Consider the following 22269-nt stretch of genomic DNA (forward strand, 5'->3'; position numbering starts at 1 on the left):
ATTCCATTTTCTCCTCTATTTTTTCATTCCATTCTAAAATTAATGACACTCGATGTTTGTATATATTCTCCTCATCTTAATTTCCTTTCCAAGTTTAATTGCATGGTTAAATATTTTTATAACTAAATTTTTTGGTGTTCCTTCATGAAAGAGAAAATTGAAGGAGAATTAGTGTGAGTGAGTACGTAGACAATGACGACATGTGTAATAAAGGTTAGAGGGAGGGGGAGACAGAGTGAGAGGAAGTTGTTTAATTGGTAGTGGTAATGTTCACTCATCTCGAGCCACGCATGGGTTTAACAACAAAGTTAGAGAGCTTAATTAGTATTAAGGGAAAAACATATATCTATATGGAAGTGAGAGGGTACCACCCAATTGGACAACAAAAATAGCTTAGATGTCCAAATCCAGAGGCTAACTTTTCTTCATTGTTTATTAAGCTCCAGGTGCTCACCTTTGGGATCACAACCCATTCCTCTTTCTTTATTCCAAAAGCCTTGTTAGGTTATTGGTTGGTGCCATCTCTTCTCTTCTCTTCTCTTCTCTTCTTTTTCACACACCATTATCATTTTTCTCACCTTCTCTCCTTCCTAAACCTCTTATTTAGGAAATAAATAACTTCCCTTTTATACACAAACACAAGCTTTACAAAACCATTCAACCTTTTTGCATACAATGTACAATCTCTTTATCCACCTAATTATCTTCCTTCATTCAGAATCTCCCTCATTTTCCATTTATTAAGCATTCCACCTTAGCCTTTTTAACATATTATAAGTTTTGAAAACCGTGCCGCTAATTAAATGTTGATGGTGAAGTTGTCGTTCGTGTATGTATAATTAAAAGTTTAAAATATTTTTTATTATATAAAACAAATAGTTATTTAGCATTTAAATTTGAAGAGCCATTTAAAATATATAATTCAATACTTTTCGTACCAAATATTCGTAAATACACAATGAAAACCACTTATTATATGCCCCGTACGTATAATTTGCCTATGGTCTATTGTGATGCGTCCCTACGTATTTTATTTGCTGGTGTGGCTTGTGTCTTGACAAGCATTGAATAATAAACAGTAAAATCAGAATGGCACATCTGCAAATATGTGTTGAAGTTGGGGCATTTGGGTAGAATGCATTATTCAACATCCTTGAGCACAAACTAAGTGAAGAGGCGTCATTTAGCTATAAATATGCGTAAGGTCTATATTGTCTCTCTAAAAACATATCCTCTTTTTAAGGAGAAGAAAATAACATAACACACTGGTTTTGAGATCAAAGAGATCGAAGCCAGTGGAGAGCGATCGAGCTAGTGTGCTAGGAACGTAACACACCATACCACAATGAATCATCGACCTTTCCAAGACCACATGATGTTCATCTCTCAGTTATACCCCGCTGATGCACCATACACGCAGATAATTGCTCAACAAGGTTAGAATCCACGCTCTAACGTTGCTCTCGGCTACTTCATAGACCTCACTTTTAACTTCTGGTGTCTGTAATTGTTTTTCAGGGGAGAGTAAGAAGCCAAAACGCCGTCGTAGTAAGAAGAACAAAGGAGGAGAAAACGGTGCCTCGGAAGCCAACAAGAAGAGGAAGCTCAGTGCGGAGCAAGTTAACCTACTTGAACAGAACTTTGGAAATGAACATAAACTCGAGTCTGAGAGGAAAGACAAGCTCGCATTGGAGCTTGGTTTGGACCCTCGACAAGTTGCAGTATGGTTTCAAAACAGAAGAGCTCGCTGGAAGAACAAAAAGCTAGAAGAAGAGTACTCAAACCTTAAAAAATCCCATGAAGCCACCTTGCTCGAGAAATGTCGATTGGAGACCGAGGTATACCTCTTTTTTTTTCTTTTTCTCGTTTATATTAAACAAAAATTCAATTTCTTTCCATAACTTGAGGCTATATATTTTGGTTTTCGTAGAAAATTATTCTGAACGCAAGTATATTTTAAAAGAAGAAATCGTACACAATTAACGAGCGAGAGGCATTTCATTGGCCCATATTCGTTCTTGTGCTTAGGAAACTTTTTTGGAAAAAGAAAAAAACTGTACTGAGAGAGAGTATGACTTTATGGCCTAATATTGTGGAAACTGATAGCAGAAGTGGAGGTAGTACGCTGCCTGGAGAGTCTGAAATTGAAATATCTTTGTTTTCCACCAATCAATACTTTGTTACAGAAGCACCACACAGCGTGTCATTTTCTTTTCTGAAAACAGAAACGTCAATTTCGGGTTGTATGTCACCACGTTACATCTGTGTTGGCCTACACAATTTTGTATTCCCTATTCTTTCTTTAACTCCGTAAGTCGTCTCTTTATCTATTTGTTTAGGAATTTTGTTGGAGTAGTTTAGTCCCGTAAATGTTGAAAGAGATGTAGAAGTCTTCGCATGCAACCGGTTCTTCAGGGCAAAGCAAAAGGAACCCCAAGGGTGAGAAAAAACAAAAGAAAACAAAAAAGTAGCAGAAGACCCACCATATGAACGTGCGCATATGAGCTCTGGGCTCGAAGAAACCTAAGTGACACTTGAGTTCTCAGCCATAGATAAGTCATGGGAAAATAAAAATCCAATACTAAAAACAAAGAAAAGAGGAAAAGCCACTAACAAAAGGAACAGCAAACTGCCACCTTAGTAGACAACAAAAGGCACTGTTTCTTCCATTTGTTCGATAAGCTCCGTACAATATTATTAGGACAAGTCACGTTGGGCCTGGAGGCCCAATTATGAGGAAGACACGTACCATGTGTTCCCACGTGAAATGCCATTAGCCTCAGATGAATAATACCTCTCATGTCATGTGTCTTTATTTAGATATATTCCCGAAACAGATCCCCTTGAGCTTTATCTTTGGTTAGATGTTATGACAGTAACTTATTCCATGTGAAACCTTTGGTTGCAGGTTCTGAAGCTGAAAGATCAACTTTCTGAGGCGGCGAAGGAGATTCAGAGGCTGCGAGAGAGTGGTGATAGAGTTCCAAGTAACAGCCCTAGCTCGTCACAGTCACAACAATCACAGTATATGGAGACGGTGGACCCACCATTTTATGGGGTGTTTGGAGTTGATGGATATGATGATGATGTATTGTACGGGCCCGAGACTCAGTGCATGAACGCCTTGGAATGGATTAATCTGTATGTGTAAACCAATAGGAGTTTAGAATATTGTAGATAATGTGAATGATCCAATGTATATTGTTCCTAGCTAGGTAGCTAAGTGTGTTTGCTTGACTATGGTTTGGAATTGGAAAGTATCCATTAACATAATAATTTGCATTTTGACCAAAACTGGTGCTAGTGTATATCTCCCTTCGTTGCAACGTTGGTTCGTGTCAGCTATGAAGACATAGTGGTTCCCTGTGTTTCTTAATTTTACAACAGAATAATAATTGAGCTCGCCTCTGCTGCTTTTCATTGTTCTTTAGGACAAAGAAGTTAATACTCATGCAAATAAAATCAAAGAATAAAGACAAACTCTTCATCGTTTCTATAACAGAGGAAAATATTAACTATTCACCGTTCCCGTTCCCCAATATTTCTTTCTTTCTTTCGTTTTCCCCTTACATAAAACGTTGCTTGCATGCATTTATCAACGTTGTTTTTTATATTCAATTCTTTTATATTTTTTTAGTTGTTGAAGATCTCGTTATAGTTTATCAATATTTATACTTACAAAGGATATTATGATATTGAATTAGTTTCTAGTTCTGTTAAGTAAACAAATCAATAAACTATAAATGATTCTCTTCGATTATACTTTACACCTTCTCCTTCTTTTAATTTATTCGGTCTTATTTCAACAACAAATTGATACCAAAAGCCTTTATCTTTAAGGGATAGTGAGTTGAGAGGAATACAAATGGAGGGAGATACTTAGACATTGAGTTCACCACCAATTATGAGTTATGGACAGCAAACATGATTAACTATTTTAAATCTTTGGATCTTAGGGAGGCAATAGAACAAGATAATGATGTTCATGAGTTGGTTGAAAATTTTATCCTGCCTCAAAATGAAATATCGTAAGGAGAGAAAGAAAAAATAGGCAAAAAAATATATTTTTTTTTATGTCAAAAATTATTTTTACAAGAATTATAAATTTCAAATCTGTCATAGGCTTTGAGATTATTATCTCAAAAAAGAATACCAGAATCTTTTTTTCTTGTGAAAATACCAAAAGCATGGTGATTAATTAGGCTAGTTACTATACACACAAAATCTCAATTTTGAAGAAGGCAAAAAGACTTATTAACTATCATCTTGGTCGAATTGGTAAATGTTTGAAATAAAGAATAATAATGAGATAAAATGACACTTCACAAGGTATTTTTTTTACGCAAAAGCACAAAATTCTAAAGATAATGAAAATAAGATGAACAATAAATAAAAGAAAAAATGCTCTAACAATTGGCGGTAAGAATTTTCTCCTTATCTACATTGTAAAAAGAGAAATCATCCAAAAGACAAATATTAGTGAAAGTTACATGTCTAAATGTAGAAAATGTGGTAATTTGAAACTCTTTGTTGTAACATATTTTACTTCAACCATTCTTATAGTGACTCATATTAATTAATATATATATATATATATATATATATATATATATTTAAAATCACTTAATCAATAGTTGAACCTAATTTTCTATAATTTAATTTTGAATCAAATAGACATTAGCTAATTTAAACTATAGTCTAACACTTATAAATGCAGTATGTGGTTTACACATGTTTGCTAGCCAACTTCTTTAATGTTGATGTGTATTTCCACTACAAGAAAATCATGAAATAAAAACTAATTTGTAGAAATCAAAATAATTAGTTGCAATAGTAACTAAATTAGAGACCATTTTAGAAGCTAAAAAGAAATTTGGTTTCTAAATTAGTTTCTATTATTGTTAAATAGTTTCTAAATTGGTATCTAATTAGCAACCAAAGTTTTTGCTACCAAATTTAGAAACTAAATAATTGGTAGTTAAAACCTTAGTTGCTAATTAGATACCAATTTAGAAACTATTTAACAATAATAGAAAATAATAGAAATTAATTTAGAAACCAATTTTTTTTTAGTTTATAAAATGGTCTTTATTTTAGTTTCTATTGTAGCTAATTATTTTGGTCTCTAAAAATTGGTTTCTATTTCATGATTTTCTTATAGTGTCCAGTACACTCCTACATACATAAATCTTTATTTAAATTCATTAAATATGTGAAATTGAGAAGTAAAATCTTGCATGTACAAGGTGTGTTAGAAATAATTTCTCCAAAAGTATTTTTACAACAAAAAGTTCTTTGTAAGATAAAATTAGTTTACGAATTAATTTATTCATAGAAGTTTTCTAATTAATTTTTTCAAAATAATGATTTTAACTCATACATAATATAATTTTAAATTATAAAATATCTTATTTTATATTATTTTGCAAAAGAATTTAAGCACGCCATATCCAGTTTACTTTGATGTCCATTAATTATTATTATTTTATAATTTATAAACCATATTTTAAATTTGTTTAAGATATTTTTATTTAAGCCCACACTGCTAACGTAGGACCGATGCAGATGGATTATTTTTAGATGCTTTTTTATTTCATATATAATGTGGACGGAATGACATGTACATTTAAAATCAACCTTCTAATAATCCATGAAAAAATTATTTCTATAAGTAGACGAATGCAGTGAATTTTTTATTGTTCAAGCTAATTTATATTTGAATTAAATTGAAACTTTAAATACTAATTTAAAAATGAATTATTTACTTGCATTTAATTAATTACTTTCTTTATCCTATATAATATTTTGCTTACTTTTTTGTTAATTCAGATTAATTCAAGGCGAAGTCGTGAGACACTAATGAACCAAATTCATAAATAATAAAATGTTGTCTGATATAAAATTTAATACACACAATTGTAGTTTGTATTTATAATTTTTTTTTTTACTACATGTATAAAAGAGAAACCAGCTTTGATTTGAAGATTATAATTTCCTGTTGCAGTAGATGTTATAAAAAAGATTATCAATTTTTTATAAATGGCCCAATCTTATTATATATTGGGCTCTTATAATGGGCTTAGCTAAATCTAGCTGGGCAAATGCTCCCTGCACCCAACACTTTTGAACCCAACACTTTTGAACCTGCATCCAACATAATTTCAAAAATTCCAAAAATATCCTTTATTCCGGAAATAAAAATCAAGAATTGAAAATAATTGCATTCCAAAAAAATAAATTTGGAAGAGACTTTGTGTTTCGGATATAAAAATCCAGAAAAAAAAATTAAAATTCCATTCCGGATAAAAAAATCCGGAACTGAAAATAATACATTTCAAAAAAATTTATCTAAAAGAGATTATTGTGTTTTGGAAAATGAAGTCTGGAATGTAATTTTATATGCACCCCATTTTTTTATGGATATTTTCGGTTTTTTCCTGTGGGTGCAGTGATATGGTGCAGGAAGCAATTGCCATCTAGCTGGTTGAGACGGGACCTACTATATATACGTAATTTCTTTCTGCAATTTCCATGTGTGTATTTTTTCTTTGTCGTCACTTTGTTTATACATTGCGCCATGTTTGAATGGATTCAAAGAAGAAAGTTTACTGAATTATATAATTTAAAATGTTTTTAGATTACATGGAAAAATAATAATAAAGAATGTCTTCCAAATTTTATAATTTGGAAATTTTTTTTTCATGTAAAATATGATTTTTGAATTTCACAATTTAAAAATAAAAAAGTTTATGAATTGCGCAGTCTGAAATTTGGATTATGTAATTTGATTTTTTTTTCATGTAATAAATAGTTTTCAAATTTCTCATTCTAAAAATCATTTTTTCATATTTATAATGGTATAAATGGAAAGTATGGTAGTGCAAAAAGAAATCTCTTATATGTAAAATGGGACTTTCTTTTTAATTACTAAATTTCACTTCAATCTCATTGATTTTTTTTTCCATCCTATTTATTTTTAAAAAGGTCCTATTTTACTTAACTTTCACAGAACTTAAAAAATAATTTAAAATTGAAGTTAAAAATTATCAATTGAATTATTTTTTAATAGCTTTATTTTACTTTAAGAAATAATTTAATTTTTTGCATATATTATTCCCACTCTCATAATTTGACACAAAGAGGAAAAAGGGGAATTCCATTTTTTAAATAAATTATTTATTTATACAACTTATCATTTTAAAGTAAAAAAGAAACATAAAATAAGATTAAGATAAACATTGTCTAACGAATTGAGCATAATTAGTTTTAGAAGGACAGAATTTAAGTAAAATGTACATGAAAGGCATAAAATTAATTAATATTTTGAAAACTGAAGTATAAATTAAACACTGGAGAGAATAAAATATTTCTTACAATATAGGAAATGAAGACGTAAATTTATAATAAAAAGTTGGATAACTCATGTGGCTTATTTTATAAATAGTTATAAATCCAAAGACAATGGTTGTAAATTTACATAAATTGATGTTTTACACTAGTAAAAATAAAAGGACCAAATGGTCATTTTAATGAATGAAATAAATTTATCTCCTTATGCATTTATATTATACTTCAAACATTTTTACGTTTAATACAAAATAAAAAATGAATTTTTCAATCACTTATTTATATAAAAAAAATTAAATAATTTTTTTTTATCTCATTTCAAGATCAATTTTAAATATTTGCTCTTATCATGATCTTGCATTTTTATCTCAACACATTTATCATTATGTGTTCATAACAAGATATTGTTTTATAAAAGTCGTGATGAAATGAACTCATTTAAAAAAATATATATATTAGAATATTGTTACACATTTAATATATCGATATAATATAACAAATTTAAAAATTATAATGTTAAACTGTGAAAGAAACAATTTGAATGGTGAAATTTGCAAAATAATAATGTGATAAAATATGCTATTGAACTTAGTTTCCAGAAGTATAAACAAGGCTTCATCTGTTTGCTTCGCACTGGAAAATTACTGTGTCAAAAAGTCCCCGCTATGCTAACGTACCTATTGTTCGAAATATTTTTCTGGTGATATAATTATCTAAACTGTATAAGGCATTTTTTTTCTATTTTTTACAAAATTTCATCAACACTGTTAAAAGTGGTTCAGAGGGATGAGATAATACTAACCAAACAGGTTTTCCGTTTAGAATCGGTACTTCTGCTCTCAATTGTTTAAAGTAAATTAATAAATATTAACATCGTTCCAGAAATCTACTTGGTTCCTTATTTTACACCTACTTTTCTGTTGCTTCAATTTTCTCAATGAAAGTAAGCACTTCATTTTTTTCCTTCATGTTTCTTGAAATCTCATATGAGTTGTACTTCGTTGTAGGATTCAGCTGCAAAACAAAAAAGGAAGTTTTGACCCAGTGCTACTTGATGGTATGCACAGAACAAACAATTCTGTGAGTACTATTCCTCAATCTTCAGCATTTGGAAAGCAAGTTGGGTCAATGTCAGCAAAAATTAGAAAAAATCAATATACTGCCTCAGGAGCTGTTACTCCTCTCCTCCAACCTTAATGTGACGTGAAGTTGCACTTGTGACCAGTGGATACAAGTATGATTCCCAGCTTAGTTTTTCCTAAAGAATAAAGTGTATCATCTTCATGCTTATTTTAGTTGACACGAAAAACATTTGCTTGTATTTCTCATAGACAGATTCATTATTATGTTGCTGCAACTTTTCATTCTTTTACTTCCTTTACCTAATTGATTACTTTCCTTTTTCCCTAACCCGTTTACAGTTTTAGGACGAAAATGAGCTGAAAACAGATGAGGAAACGATTAATAGCCAGGAGGTCTAGACTACGCAAGCATGTGTGTCCTTGAGGAACGGTCCTTAACTGCTTGATGTTTGGAGGCTAAAAAGCTGTATTTATTTGACTATATTTAATGCTACAATTTTACAACATCGGATGTGTCCTACGTTTCTTGTTCCAACCAGGCTGAGTGGTTGAGTTGCTAGAAAGTAAGAATCGATCACTCAGAGAAAAGCTTCAGAGAATGTCTTGACGAATGCAAATACCATCAAAGTAATTTCCATTTTAATGACCATTCTGATCTCAGAAACATTAGTGCCGTATTCCGCAATGAAAGTGCAGGTTGTAACAGGTCTGGATTCTAGACTTGCGACTTCTTCCAATGTGGCAGTACGTTTTATTCCACAGGGAAGAGGTACTATAAGTGATTTTAGAAAAGAATTACTGTTAGGAAAAAAACTCCTTTTATAATCTATAGATTGGTTAATAGTTTTGGTGGCAGCATAATGAGCTAATGTAGATTATCACCTTTGGTATCGACGCTATACCCTTTTATTGCAAGAAAAATTATTCATGCATATAATATTTATAGGCATAATCAACAAAATTTTAAGATAATATTAAAACAATTTAAGAAGATTTAAAATGTAATTCGTCTAAATTTTTTAATTAGTTATACCAATAGATATCATATTTACATAAGCATTACCAACTAAGGTCCTTTGATAGTGTCGAAAAACATTTTTTTACATAATTAATATACAAAAAAGTTTCTTTAATGTTACACTGAACAACAATTGTCCCGGTTTATCCTAAACTCAAAGATTGCTGATATTGATTACCTTAAAAAAACTAATTAAGAAGTCTAGTCTCTCTTACACCACGCAGTTCATGGGGTCTTCTGGGGACAGCACTAATCAGTGATTATGGTCTTGGTCAGGTTCAGTATCAGAGGGCACCGCAGGGTCTTCAGCAGAACTATGTTGCTGCGATCTATCTGATTCATCAGTGCCTCTCAGCAGTTTTTCCGCTGCATTCAATTTGTAGTTTAGTAACATAAATGGGTAATAAGAAGCAGAAATTGCAAAGGGTAGAAACAAAATGTTTCACCTGATCCGGTAATCTTTACTACCATGCTCTTGACAAGCTTGAGCTCTGCTTGGTATGAATTGACCAGTTTGATCTGCATGTGTAACAAGTCAAATTCCACGGTTAAATACAGTCGTTCACAAAAGGTGAAAATTATCGCTATATTTGAAAGAGGAGTCAGAAAAAAGTTCCCCTTTACAAGCTCTTAACAGATAGACACCAATAAATTTGATATTTGGAAACTGGAATGTAAACACGCAATTTTACTAGATCATGAGATTCTTCTTAATCAAGTAACTAGCGGTGTACTAGACATACCACTTCACAATATGTAAAACCCAACACTTGATCAACTCGCGCTTGATGCCTCAACAAGAAGGGGCGCAAGTGGTTCGCATATAATTGCTTTGCTCCCTGTTTGAAGCAAGTAGTTTTCAGCAAAATAAAATAACAGTATAGAGGCATCGAAGAGACAAATTGTCAACCATAAAACATATTATATAAGGAAACGTAGTGACATAAATAACAACAAACAAATACAAAATCGGAAGATGGAGGATAAAAAAATTGGTAATAACTTAAAAGGGAAATTCCTCCAAGAAATTACAGTAGACAAAAGATTATAAATCTATGAATTAATTTATGATTAAGAATATGGCAAGAGCAAACTGACAATATGCTGTCTAAAAATAACATCAGAGCTTCATCTAAATGCACAATTACAATTTAACAAACAATTAGTAAGGATATTAAAAACATTGAACTTTGTACATGTAGCAAAATTCACGCCCCTAGCTTACACTATTAGATTTAAGCAGTTTCATGTCAAAACTTTTCTGCCCAACTTCAAATGCAATTCAGTAGTTTTATACATTAGATGTCTCTTTTGCCTCCCTAATAAATGGTGATATAGCTTTTTCCAAATCATGTTGCTCTCACTTGCTTAGAAAAAAACAACACCACATGCCTAGCAGAAGAAAATTAAAAAAGAAAATCAACTCTGGCAAAGAAAATGACATGCTTATAAAAACTGCAGATTTGTTTTGAAATATGGAGATACATGACCAAATCATGGTAGAAGTAAAAGCAAATTAAGAAAAATAGGATGAGAACTAAGGGAAAAAATAGCACAGGAGACATAAAAGGAAAATACAGTTACAGATGGGTCAAAAACATAGAGCCAATCTAATTTTATGGAACTCACACTGGTGGAAGGAAGTTGAAGCCAGACAAGAAATGCAAACTTCAGGTGATAGTACATTGGACACCTGCAAAAATAATTAAAATTACAAGTGATTTAGTCCATTATGAGTCTGCAATTACTAATAATCCAGATGCATATAACACTAACAACCATAAAAGAATAACAAAAAAAATGGAGATAGAATCTTGTCACAAGAAGGTAGTGTATCACACACTGAGAAAAAAATAAAGCTAGAACTCTGAAATCAAAGAGGGTATATACAACAACCCAATTGATGGATTATGAAGTGATCAAACTATACCATGAAATAAGCTTGTCTGTGAACACTTCAACAAGGCTGAACGAACCGTAGGCTGAAAAAATAAAAAAAAGGAGAAAAAGAATCACAATTAATATAATATAATGTGCTTTATGTTCATTTGATCTAGATCCAACAAGTTTTTTCCTTCCCAAGAGTCACATGTCACGCAGGGTCATACGCATATGGAGCATCCAGATCATTGCTCTAAGGCATTCGGTCATTGGAGTTTTGTCCAAAATACACACCATTCTCATGAATTGAGCAGGTTGGGTCATGCAATCAAGTCCAGTGCTGGAAAAAACATTCAGCATATTTTGTGCTTAATTGGTGTGCCTAAGCAATAATGGACTAACTCTGCCTATGGGCTCTAGGTCCCCCTCTCTTCCCATGCATCCAACCCTTTCCTAACCTTTGTTCTGCTCTCTTTCATAACTGACATCATATTGTTCCCTCTTTGTTAGCTGTTTGTGCTTCACTCTCTACCCTTGTGCTTCTTCATTCCAATAGGACACTGTTGCCTTATATCTCTTTTTTTCTTTTCAAGTTGTTACTTCTGTGTGCTAAGTTATTAGGCAGCTGTTGTTGTTGTTAGGCTGCTGTGTTATTAGGTTCCTTGTTACTGTTATTTATATGCACGTTTAAATATAGTCTGGCATTATAGTTTAAGCTTACCATTCTTGATACAATCCAACAATCCTAAACCCCTTTCTATTCCAACATTGAAACTCGAGTTCAACAGAAATTGGTTGTCATCAGAATAGGATGTGCTGTGCTGGCTGTAGGAAGCTATAATACTTAAGGGTAAGAATCAAAGCTCGGTTTTATGATCTAATTTTCCTCTTCTAATATATCAATTAGTACATTGGGTTGGGTTCCTACTCTCTTCTTCAAATCAGCAACAAGTTATAGCAAGTCCAATAACAAACAGTACAATATGCATAAAAGAAGGAGGGCATAAAATTTTATTAATCTCTTTTTCCTGTATATCTTAATCTTATATCGCAATTGAAATGATTTATTGTAAATCCAAACTATAAATTCAAAAGTGTTATTTATTATGAACTATGAAATTTAATCATATAAACAAATATTTATTCTATATAAAACACATGATAAAATACTATAAAATCATGAACTCAATCTAACAAATATTAAAAGATAACTGATTTTATTCTGTCATGTACAACTAAACAGATTTACTCAGCATAAGTACATCCTATAGTCTCGCTATGTAGTATTTTTCAAGAAATGGCTCCACATTTGCTTTTAAGTGTAGTCATCAGGCAAGAAAAAAAATACAAGATAGTAGTACTAGAATGTTTGAGGTGGTAAGTTTTTAACTTTTTTTCTTCTAAATTTTTTAAACGAGAAACCTCACGAAACCTTTTCAGCCATGGGCAATGTAGTAACTCTGGCAGATTCCCCTAAACACAGAACTGGATACACGATGGCAGCCTCGGAGTATAGTTTCTCTTTTTTGTCTATATTTTAATGTCTAATATACGGTTGCTAATCGGAGGTCAAAACAGAAAATAAAAAGGTTAGGCAAATTCGTACCCGCCCAGTAGAGAAGACACCTCTGTTGAGCACTTTGATCTTTACTTTCTATTGCCTTGAAAGTAGAGTACACAGGCAAAGCAACTCCAACACTACAACTGCCAAAACAGATCACCCGTAAAACAACAAATTTGACCAAATACCTCCTTCAAATCATAACTGCTAAAAATGAAAATATCTCACCATGCTGTTCGAATTACGACGTTGGAACCAAGAGGACAAAGGAGTAGACGGAGTCCAACCTGGACCAAATCGTTCACACATACATCAATAACTTAAGCATTCATGACAAACAAAAAGTTCACCAACAATTTTGATGATTAATATATCTCAAATTTCATTGATACAAGCAATTAGCAAAATCGTATTTTATTTGCAATCTGTAATAGTAAGAGGTAATTGAAACGAAGAATTTGGTGGCAGTTGGACGCAGAATCAAAACCCTAGAAAGAAAAGAAACGAAAAGAAAAGAAGAGAAAAGAAAAAGTGGAACGAAAATTAAATCAGAGAGAAGAAGAACGAACTTCGCTTGTTATGTTTGATCCGAGGAGATCCATTATAGTTCCCAATGCACCATTCCCTTCGCTGCGGACGTGCTAGGTAAATCAATCCATACTTTATATGCTTCTGTTTTAATGTTAACCGTCAATAAAAAAACAAAAACATGAACCAGCAAATGAAATTGGAGAGAGGCAGAGACACATACGAATAAACTAAAAAAATGTACCCCCAGATTTGAAACCGCACCTCATATCTTTTAAAATTCCAATTTTATCTTTTAAAATTTATATTCAAAAATATATAATTTAAAATACAAAAAACGTAATTTAGAATATACATTTCGAAAAATAAGAGATGTATTTTGAAGACATTATTTATAAATTTATTAGTTTTTTAATTTCTTGTAAGCTGCTTAATATAAAATTAAAGTGTTAATACAAAAATAATTTTTAATATAAAAATATTTTTAAAAATAATAATATTCATATTTTTTTTATTTTTATCATATATTTATATTTAATATTAAGGGAAATAAACAGTTATTCTATTATATTTAAGAAATAGCATATACACACAAATTTATCGTAAAACTGACAAATACGGATAAAAAAATTATATGTATCTGATTTTTTAAATATATATTAAGTACTAAATACACATAATTTTTGTATCGGTATTTTTTTTTATGATAAATTTATGCATATCTATTATTTTTTAAATATATATTAAATAATTATTTTTAAATGTATATTAGATATTAGATAAATACGTTTTAAATATATGTATTTATTGTGAATATAATTGTATTCTTATGTTAATATTTTATTATTAAAAAATATTTTAAAATATAAGTTATTATTTAGAATTTTGAGTGAATTAATAAGTTCACTATTTAATTGGTACAAAAAAGATGGGAGTAAATTACACTTTTTTCCTTATTAATGAAATATTAACATTCCAATTGGATATATCCATTAATTAAATCATTATATGAATATTTGGAATAGTTTTTTTTCTCTTGGATTTCTTATTTTGGAAATATCTTCCTATTCCAGAAACACCCTTTCTTATGGAATCTCTATTTTGAAAAACATTCGGAACCTCTACTCTAAAATCACCAAAACTGTCAATGATAATTTTAATATTTCAACGTAGGGGTGCGAAAGAAAAGTGTAGGTATACAAGAAGAAACACCCATCTAAAATAGGGCCAACCCAGTTAAATAACACACTTCGGCCCAACAAATAATGCAGGTCTTCTGACAACGTCTCATCGCGGGGAGAATTTTTTTTTGAGAGGCAAAATTCAAGTATAGCATGACACATATTAACAGTTTCTATTTTATTTCAGTAAATAAAATTGAAATTTCGTCACTCGGTTTGGTATTTTATATAGTTAATCTTCACTGATGACCTTATTTTGTTTTTTTTCTTTAATTTGATTGTTGTAAATTCAAAGCTAAATTTTGGAATTACATGTAATTTTAATTTTTCTTGACAAACAATAAACATGTTCTTAAAGTATATAATAAATACGGTGAACATGTCTAAATTAATATAGCTCACTTAACATATTGGAGAATTTTTACAAGATTATTTTTATCTTGATATTTTTATACTAAATCAAAAAAGAAAGTTGCATATAATGGTATGAAAGATTGTTATTAAATTTTACAAAAAATATTTATTTTTAAAATATTAAAAAAATCTCAAAATAACCAAATTTCTTTCAATAAATTATTTTTTTCGGCTAGCAGTAAAACATTATGGATAATAATTGATCTTGTTAAAAAAAGTGTTTGTCTATACGTCTTTTGCAACGACTTTGCATAATGCCTGCTAGGTATATCGTAATTATGTATTGACGTCATTTTAAAAAAAAATAACTTAATAATTATTTTTACTAATATAATAGTAATAAACATACAAATTTTGAAAAAATTGCTATTATTATTTTTATATTGATAAAATATTGTCAAATAGCTATATTTTAAAGAAGGAATATAAAGGTATATATTTCATAATTGGAGACTGTTTTTGAGAGAAAGAGTAACATATGTATGTTCTTAAGGAGTTTACAATATTAATGAGACCATATGAAACCTTTCTTATTAATAATTAAAGTGGAAATGTTTGGAGAAATTTATTTTTAAGAAGAAAAAAATAAAAGAAATCAACTACTTTAATTGGTTTAAATATAAATTAATTTACATAGAAATTTACTTACATTATCAGTTTAAATATAACCTGATTTTTAATTTATAAAAAAAAATTATTTCAACTTTTATCTTTTAAAAAATATTTATGGAGAAGTTTATAAAAACAAAATCTTCGTAAAAAAAATTAAAGTAGGATATTTAAGGTTAATTATGTTAAGTAAAAGTTTCATATTGATGCGGACGATGTAAATAAAAATGTTTAAAAAATTGCATCAACCAATGCATGGTCAAACATAAATGTGATCGATATAAATTTCAGATTTTTTTTTCTTTAATTTAATTGGTTTTGGGTTAAAAACAAGAACTTGAAAATATAAACCCACATATTTATACAATATAAGCTAAATATTTTCAACAAAAAATTCTACAAAAAAAATCTAATGTAACATAAAACTTAGCAAAACAATAAAATAAACTAATATAGTTTGAGAATGAATGTTGTTCATTGTTTTATATTTGTTAGATTTTATTTTTAGAGAATTGAGATTGATCATTGAAAATTTGAAATATTTGACTCGTGAGATTGATCACGTTATTATTAATAGTCATAAAAGTAAAATATACCTCATTAAATATTGATTTGTGTTACTTCTGTGTAATAGTTATGGCTAGTAATATAAATATTATTTTTTTAAGTGAGACGTAATGTTATGTCATTTGCATCTATGACTACTAACCAATCTAAAAGATCCTAAATATTCCTAAAAAGTCTATAAATGTTATTTTTTTTTTCAAGTAGGTTGAATTTTGTTGCAATTGAAAAGAATTTTTTGGCCACAACTTGAATTTTGTTTTGCTGCAAAATAATATTTTTTTAAATGAAGTCTATAATTTATGCAATGGTTTATAACAATTAATTTTTGGAAGATATTCAATGTTAATGAGAGTTGTAAATCACTCTCCCTTACTCTAGCAGTGTCAAAAGGAATACATTCAATGAGGACATGTCTACAGAGTCTTCATATGTTTACATGAAAACATTTTTATAATTAAAACATTTTTATATAACATCAAGATATTAATAAATAACATAAAAAATATTACTAAATTAAAGAAAATATTATTAATATGATTTAGTAATATTTCAAAATATTACTTAATATTTCTAAATACTTTTAACCACATTTTTACATTTTCAATAGAGATATTTACAAAATATTTTAATTTTTTTACTAAGTTAATATTGCAAAGAAAGTGCATCACCCAAATCCTTCCGGTAAGGAGGGAAAGGTTAACCACTAGACCAGAGAAGTTCTTTGATCATATTATCAATTTTAATTTTACTTATTATTATTAACATAATTTATACATATTAATATTATATTAACATTATTATTAATATTATTATAAATATTATTATAAATATTATTATTAATATTATTATAAATATTATTATTAATATTATTTTAAATATTATTATTAATATTATTTTAAATATTATTATAAATATTATTATAAATATTATTATTAATATTGTTATTAATATTATTATAAATATTATTATTAATATTATTATAAATATTATTATTAATATTATTATAAATATTATTATAAATATTATTATTAATATTATTATAAATATTATTATTAATATTATTATAATGAATAGTTTCCAGTGTCTGATTCTTCAAAATTTGATACTGCAAATGTAACCAAAAAATAAATTATGATGATGTATATATGTGATAAGTTAATGTCACTTCACAAACAACTTATTTTTACTTATTGAAATTCATAAAAACAATCTTTAAGAATTGAATAATAATTTCAATTAATGAAGTGCCTTCTAACTTCAATTAATGAATCAACCTCTAAGACCTAAGTTCAAAGCATATTTAAATATATATACCAGTTTAGGCTAAACTCACTAAAAAATTTAATTATATCTATTTATTAAGAATTGAGAAAATATAAAATATTTTATTGATGTTTTACAATAAACTTTTGACACTTAAAAAAAATTAAAAAACTCTATTATTTTGATGAGATTTTAGAATAAATATTTAGAATTTAACGAAGGTTTTAAAATAAACCTTTGGAAATTAACGAAGGTTAAAAAAATCTTTGTTATTTTATGGAGGTTTTAAAATAAACCTTTGTAAATTAACAAAGGTTAAAAAAAACCTTTTTTTATTTTCGTTATTTTGTGGAGGTTTTAAAATAAACCTTTGGAAATTAACGAAGGTTAAAAAAACCTTCGATATTTTGCGGAGGTTTTAAAATAAACCTTTGAAAATTAATAAAGGTTAAAAAAACCTCTGTTATTTTACTGAGGTTTTAGAATAAACCTTTGGAATTTAACTAAGGTTAAAAAATCTCCGTTATTTTGAGGTTTTAGAAAAAAACTCCATTAATTAAATCAATTCTTAAGGTTATATTAATCTCCACTAAATAACCTCTATTAAAACTTTTTTTTTAGTGTGTGAAACTATAATTTTTACAAGAGAAAATATAAGTAGATTCACTAAGTTCTTCTTACTATCTACTCTCAAGTCAGTTGTAGGAGATTTGAACACTCGGCATGAACAATCATATCTCACGATTCTCTGGCGATAAGTTCACCAAAGTCGTCTCCAAAACGATTACTCCACCTCACAGTCTACCAATTTTCATGTAGCACGCATGAAAATTTATCAAACAAGGAATTCCTAACATCCCCATTTCATCAAAACCATCGTCCAAAGCTGGTAGGAAGGAACAAGATCCATTTCAGAACGAACAAGAAGCATGCATGGTAAAGTGATTGTCTCTCATGTTCACTATGCTTTTCTGTATTACAGAAGATAACCAGAATTTACAAGTAACAATACGTGCTTTACGAAACGTTATCTCTGTCTCAAAACATAATAAGCATTTTAGGCTATGGGCACCCCCTTTGCTTTTTCTATATATATTGAAGATGCTTTCACCTGTAGTGCCCTATAGATACATGCATATACATATAGAGAGAGAATATGAATGTTCTTTGTCATTGACATATATATGGTGTCACGTCAGTTTGGCATTGAGAACATATTTGACAGAGAAAAGAGAAGAAGAAGAAGAAAAAAGGTGGATGACGAACTAATAATCGTAATTGAATATGCTGGTCATATAAACCTTTAATTTATCATTTCGAAAACGAGGAGGAATAAAAGATAGAAAGAAGTCAAAGAACCATGTAATCTGGCATAGAAAGAGCCCTCTTTGATTGGAAAATGAGTAAAGTTGAAGAGGATAACAAGAGCCCAACAAAGAAAGACAACGTCCCCCTCCAACTTTAGAAGATAACAAAATGGTCCAGAATAAATACACGTTCATCACTTTTTTTCTTTTGCCAAAGATACCTACATTTTCCATCATAATCACTTGGAAATTGAAATGTAATAAGTAACAATATTATTGCAATAGTACTACTCATTAGTGGTAGTTTAATATTTCATAATCATCCTCTCTCCCAATAACAATTTACTGTCTTCTAAAACCGCCATGCTGACGAGGAAACCATGGCCCGGTCATGCCAGAATAGCACCAGTTCGTTCTGACGTTTCTCCACGTGGAACCCTCTGATTTGCGACTTCGCCAACAAGCACTCTGCTTGGAAATCTGCGAACTGACTCAACTGAACTGCCCTCATTCCGGCGCCGTAAAAGGCCTCCCTCCATGGCGGCATCCGCCGCCACGAACTCTCCACCGCCGCCAAAATCTTCGGTCGCAGCTGCATCATCTCGATTCTCCTCACCCACTCCCCTCCTCCCCCAGCCGTCGACGCATCCAGCGACTCCAGCATCATTGAGTAGTACTCCAAACTGCTCACCACGCCGCGTCGGAACGACGAGGCCGCTGCTGTGGCCATATCCGCCCACCCCTCTCCATCCACAAAAACCACCACACTGGGAGAGACCCTCCGCAAGTCGGCCAAGAACGCGGCAGCATTTCCGAGGTGGCGGAAAATCACTGGCGAAAGCAGCACGGTGGTGCTCTCGCCGTCGACGAGCTTCACCGCCTTGAAGGAGAGCGTCTCGAAGGTTCGGAGCGGCACGAAGTCGACCTCGATGCGGATCCTGAGTTCTAGAGCAAACTGCGCCAGGTTTTCCCGGACCAGCGTGCTCTCCACGGCGTACTCTTCGGGAACGACGGCGGTGATTCGGAGAAGCGGCGAGTCCGTGGACTTCTCCGCTATCTCCTTCATGAGAGAAGCGTATTGGATGCCGAGGCCGATGTCGAAATCGATGACATGCATGAAGGAGCACGCAGCGTGATCGAGAACCACCTGGTTGGTGGTGAAGATCGAGAACATTGGGATCGGCGAGATTCCGGAGAAGGCCTTGAAGGTTCTGATGCCATGCACGATTTCCACCAGCGAGGAAATCCTGGGCGTCCGGTTCGAACCGGAGAGAAGAGACTGGAGAGCTTCTTTGAAGTAAAACGCCGCGCGTTGGAGAGGTTTTCCAACGGGTGATCGTAGCCGCTGATTGAGCCGCTCCAATATCACTTGTGCCACGTGTAATTGCTTGGTGTCGAAGCAATCCGCGGCGCGGATGAGCTCTTCGATGAAATCGAAGCCGTTGTTGTGATGGTGGTTGCTGAAGTCGTGAACCAGGTGGTTAAAATCGAAGGCGAGGTTTTGGTTGGAGTAGATGTCGGAGAGAGTGGAGAATTCAAGCGCGTGTTCGAAAGGTGCGATTGTGAAGTCATCGCATGGGTTGTTGTTGTTGTCGGGATGTGGAATCGTCTTCAGAAGGTGAGCACCTGAGTCGTCGTGTAAGCCCAAGTCCTTCATGATGGAGTCCCAATCCAAGTTGTGCAACGCATGGTCGTCCAGGTCCAGACAATCCTGGGAGTCCGTCACAACAACTGTGTGGTCGGTGGGCTTTTCGGAGCCCGGGCTGGGGCTTCGGCACAGGTCGAGGACGGAGGTGGGCTCGTAGCAGAGGCCCGTGGTGTTGAGGTTGGGAAGGGCAATGGTACGGACTACGTTATTAGTGGGTTTGGGGTTAGTCTGTGGAGATGAGGGAACGGGAACTCTCATCGCTTGGTGAGGACTAACAGAAGGTGTTGTGGAGTGACCTTGTGCTCTGTGATGTGAATGATGGAGAAGAGGAATTGTTGAAGCTTGAAAGTGGAGTGTGAGAAGGAGAAGAGGGGCTTTTGGTTGTTATCACTGTGGCCCTTTTATCTTTGCTTGTGTGCATGTAAAGGGGTAGGGTTACTTCTTTTCGTTTTTGCTCATGTCATCTATATGCCTTCCCATGCCTTCAAATATATATGTATATATATAAAGAGAGAGACCTAGTTACCCATCTAACTGTATCACTCATATCACCATGTTTGACCCTTCTCTATCAACAATGGACTCACAATATTTTGTTTATAGTTTTGATTCATGTAATCTAATTCCACTATTTTCTCTGCTGAAATATTTTTTATTAATTATATAATCAAAATTATTTAATTTGAAAATTTAATTTATTTAAAAAATAAAAATCACACGCAATTTAGTTGTTTTTATCACCGTGACCCTTTTAGATATTATTTTCTTTGGTTGAGCTTGAGAGCACAAACCTCCATGAGTAGGTTAAAAACTCGTGTTAGCGATGTAGCTATCTCCTATATAAGCTTTGACTCTGGCTCGTTGGTGTCTGTAGTTACACGTAATGTTTTGTGGACGAAAATTATCCATCAATTCCAAGTAAACTGTAACTATTTCTTTGGAGAAGACCCCTAAAAATTAGTTATGTCCAATCACCTTTCAAAATCAACCCAAATGTACGAAGTCCAAGACACGAAGCTAATTGGAATTTCTTTACGACAAAAATTAGGTATTAAAGTATTGTTTTTAATTAAAATAAAACAAAATCGTTTCAATATTTAAAATTTGAAGCTAATTATTATAATAAAATTAGAATTTTACTTCAAGTTGGACATAGAAAATGTTAAATTTTTTGCATATAATGTTTATTCGTGAAATAAGGTGATAGTAAGGTGTTATGCTTTGTTTTAAGAAAATAGACAACGCCAAAATATTATAAAATGATTTTATACTTTCATTCAATCACAAGTTAAATTTAAATAGTAAGTATACCAAACTATCATTAAAATAAGTTTATTAATTTTTATAATGAATATTTATAAATTATATCGACATGGGTTTTCATTTACTGATAATATATATATAAAAAAAACTATCATTAAACTAAAAAATGACTTGAAAATACTTTTTTAAAACTTAAAGGAGATGGTCTTGAGATTAAGAAAAGAGAAGAGAGTGAGGAATATTTGCTTCAACCAAATTCTTAAAAAATGTTGTTTTCTTTTAAGGAAAATAACTATTTTTTACATGAAAACTTAAAAAAAAGACAACTACGTATGAATTTTCATGTACAATGTCATTAGTTACCTATACAATAATTAGTTAAAAAATTATGTTAATTGATTGATAATATAACTATTTTCATATTTTTGCATATAAAAATAATTTCTTAAATATTTAAGATGTTATTTATACTATCTCACCCATGAAATATGAGTTGTTAATATCGATTACATAATATGAATAGTAATCATCGATGTAATATCATAAAAGTCATTGATGATCATTTAGAGTAGTTATAAATACTTAAAAGTAACTATGAAA

At 31.0% G+C, this 22269-nt stretch overlaps 3 protein-coding genes across 3 annotated transcripts; 1 reads left to right on the top strand and 2 right to left on the bottom strand.

Moving 5' to 3' along the window:
• Nucleotides 1-1218: 1218 nt before the first annotated feature.
• Nucleotides 1219-3294, top strand: HB40 (homeobox protein 40). Its single transcript, XM_068611346.2, has 3 exons — nt 1219-1436; nt 1519-1838; nt 2909-3294. Exons 1-3 carry the CDS (start codon nt 1346-1348, stop codon nt 3149-3151), a joined length of 654 nt encoding a protein of 217 aa, XP_068467447.1. The 5' UTR covers nt 1219-1345; the 3' UTR covers nt 3152-3294.
• A 6128-nt stretch (nt 3295-9422) lies between these two features.
• Nucleotides 9423-13681, bottom strand: HVA22K (HVA22-like protein K). Its single transcript, XM_068611348.2, has 9 exons — nt 13641-13681; nt 13459-13561; nt 13118-13176; nt 12935-13032; nt 11378-11429; nt 11077-11140; nt 10191-10286; nt 9894-9966; nt 9423-9813 (listed from the first exon to the last, which is right to left on the bottom strand). The coding sequence occupies exons 2-9, from the start codon at nt 13489-13491 to the stop codon at nt 9701-9703; spliced, it is 588 nt and encodes a 195-aa protein (XP_068467449.1). The 5' UTR covers nt 13492-13561; nt 13641-13681; the 3' UTR covers nt 9423-9700.
• Nucleotides 13682-18819: 5138 nt separating this feature from the next.
• Nucleotides 18820-20980, bottom strand: HAM4 (GRAS family transcription factor). The gene has a single exon (XM_068611349.2). The coding sequence runs from the start codon at nt 20662-20664 to the stop codon at nt 19111-19113; it is 1554 nt and encodes a 517-aa protein (XP_068467450.1). The 5' UTR covers nt 20665-20980; the 3' UTR covers nt 18820-19110.
• Nucleotides 20981-22269: the final 1289 nt, after the last annotated feature.

The sequence above is a fragment of the Phaseolus vulgaris genome, chromosome 2 (assembly GCF_051622355.1).
Source record: "Phaseolus vulgaris cultivar YP4 chromosome 2, ASM5162235v1, whole genome shotgun sequence".
Taxonomy (NCBI): Eukaryota; Viridiplantae; Streptophyta; class Magnoliopsida; order Fabales; family Fabaceae; genus Phaseolus; species Phaseolus vulgaris.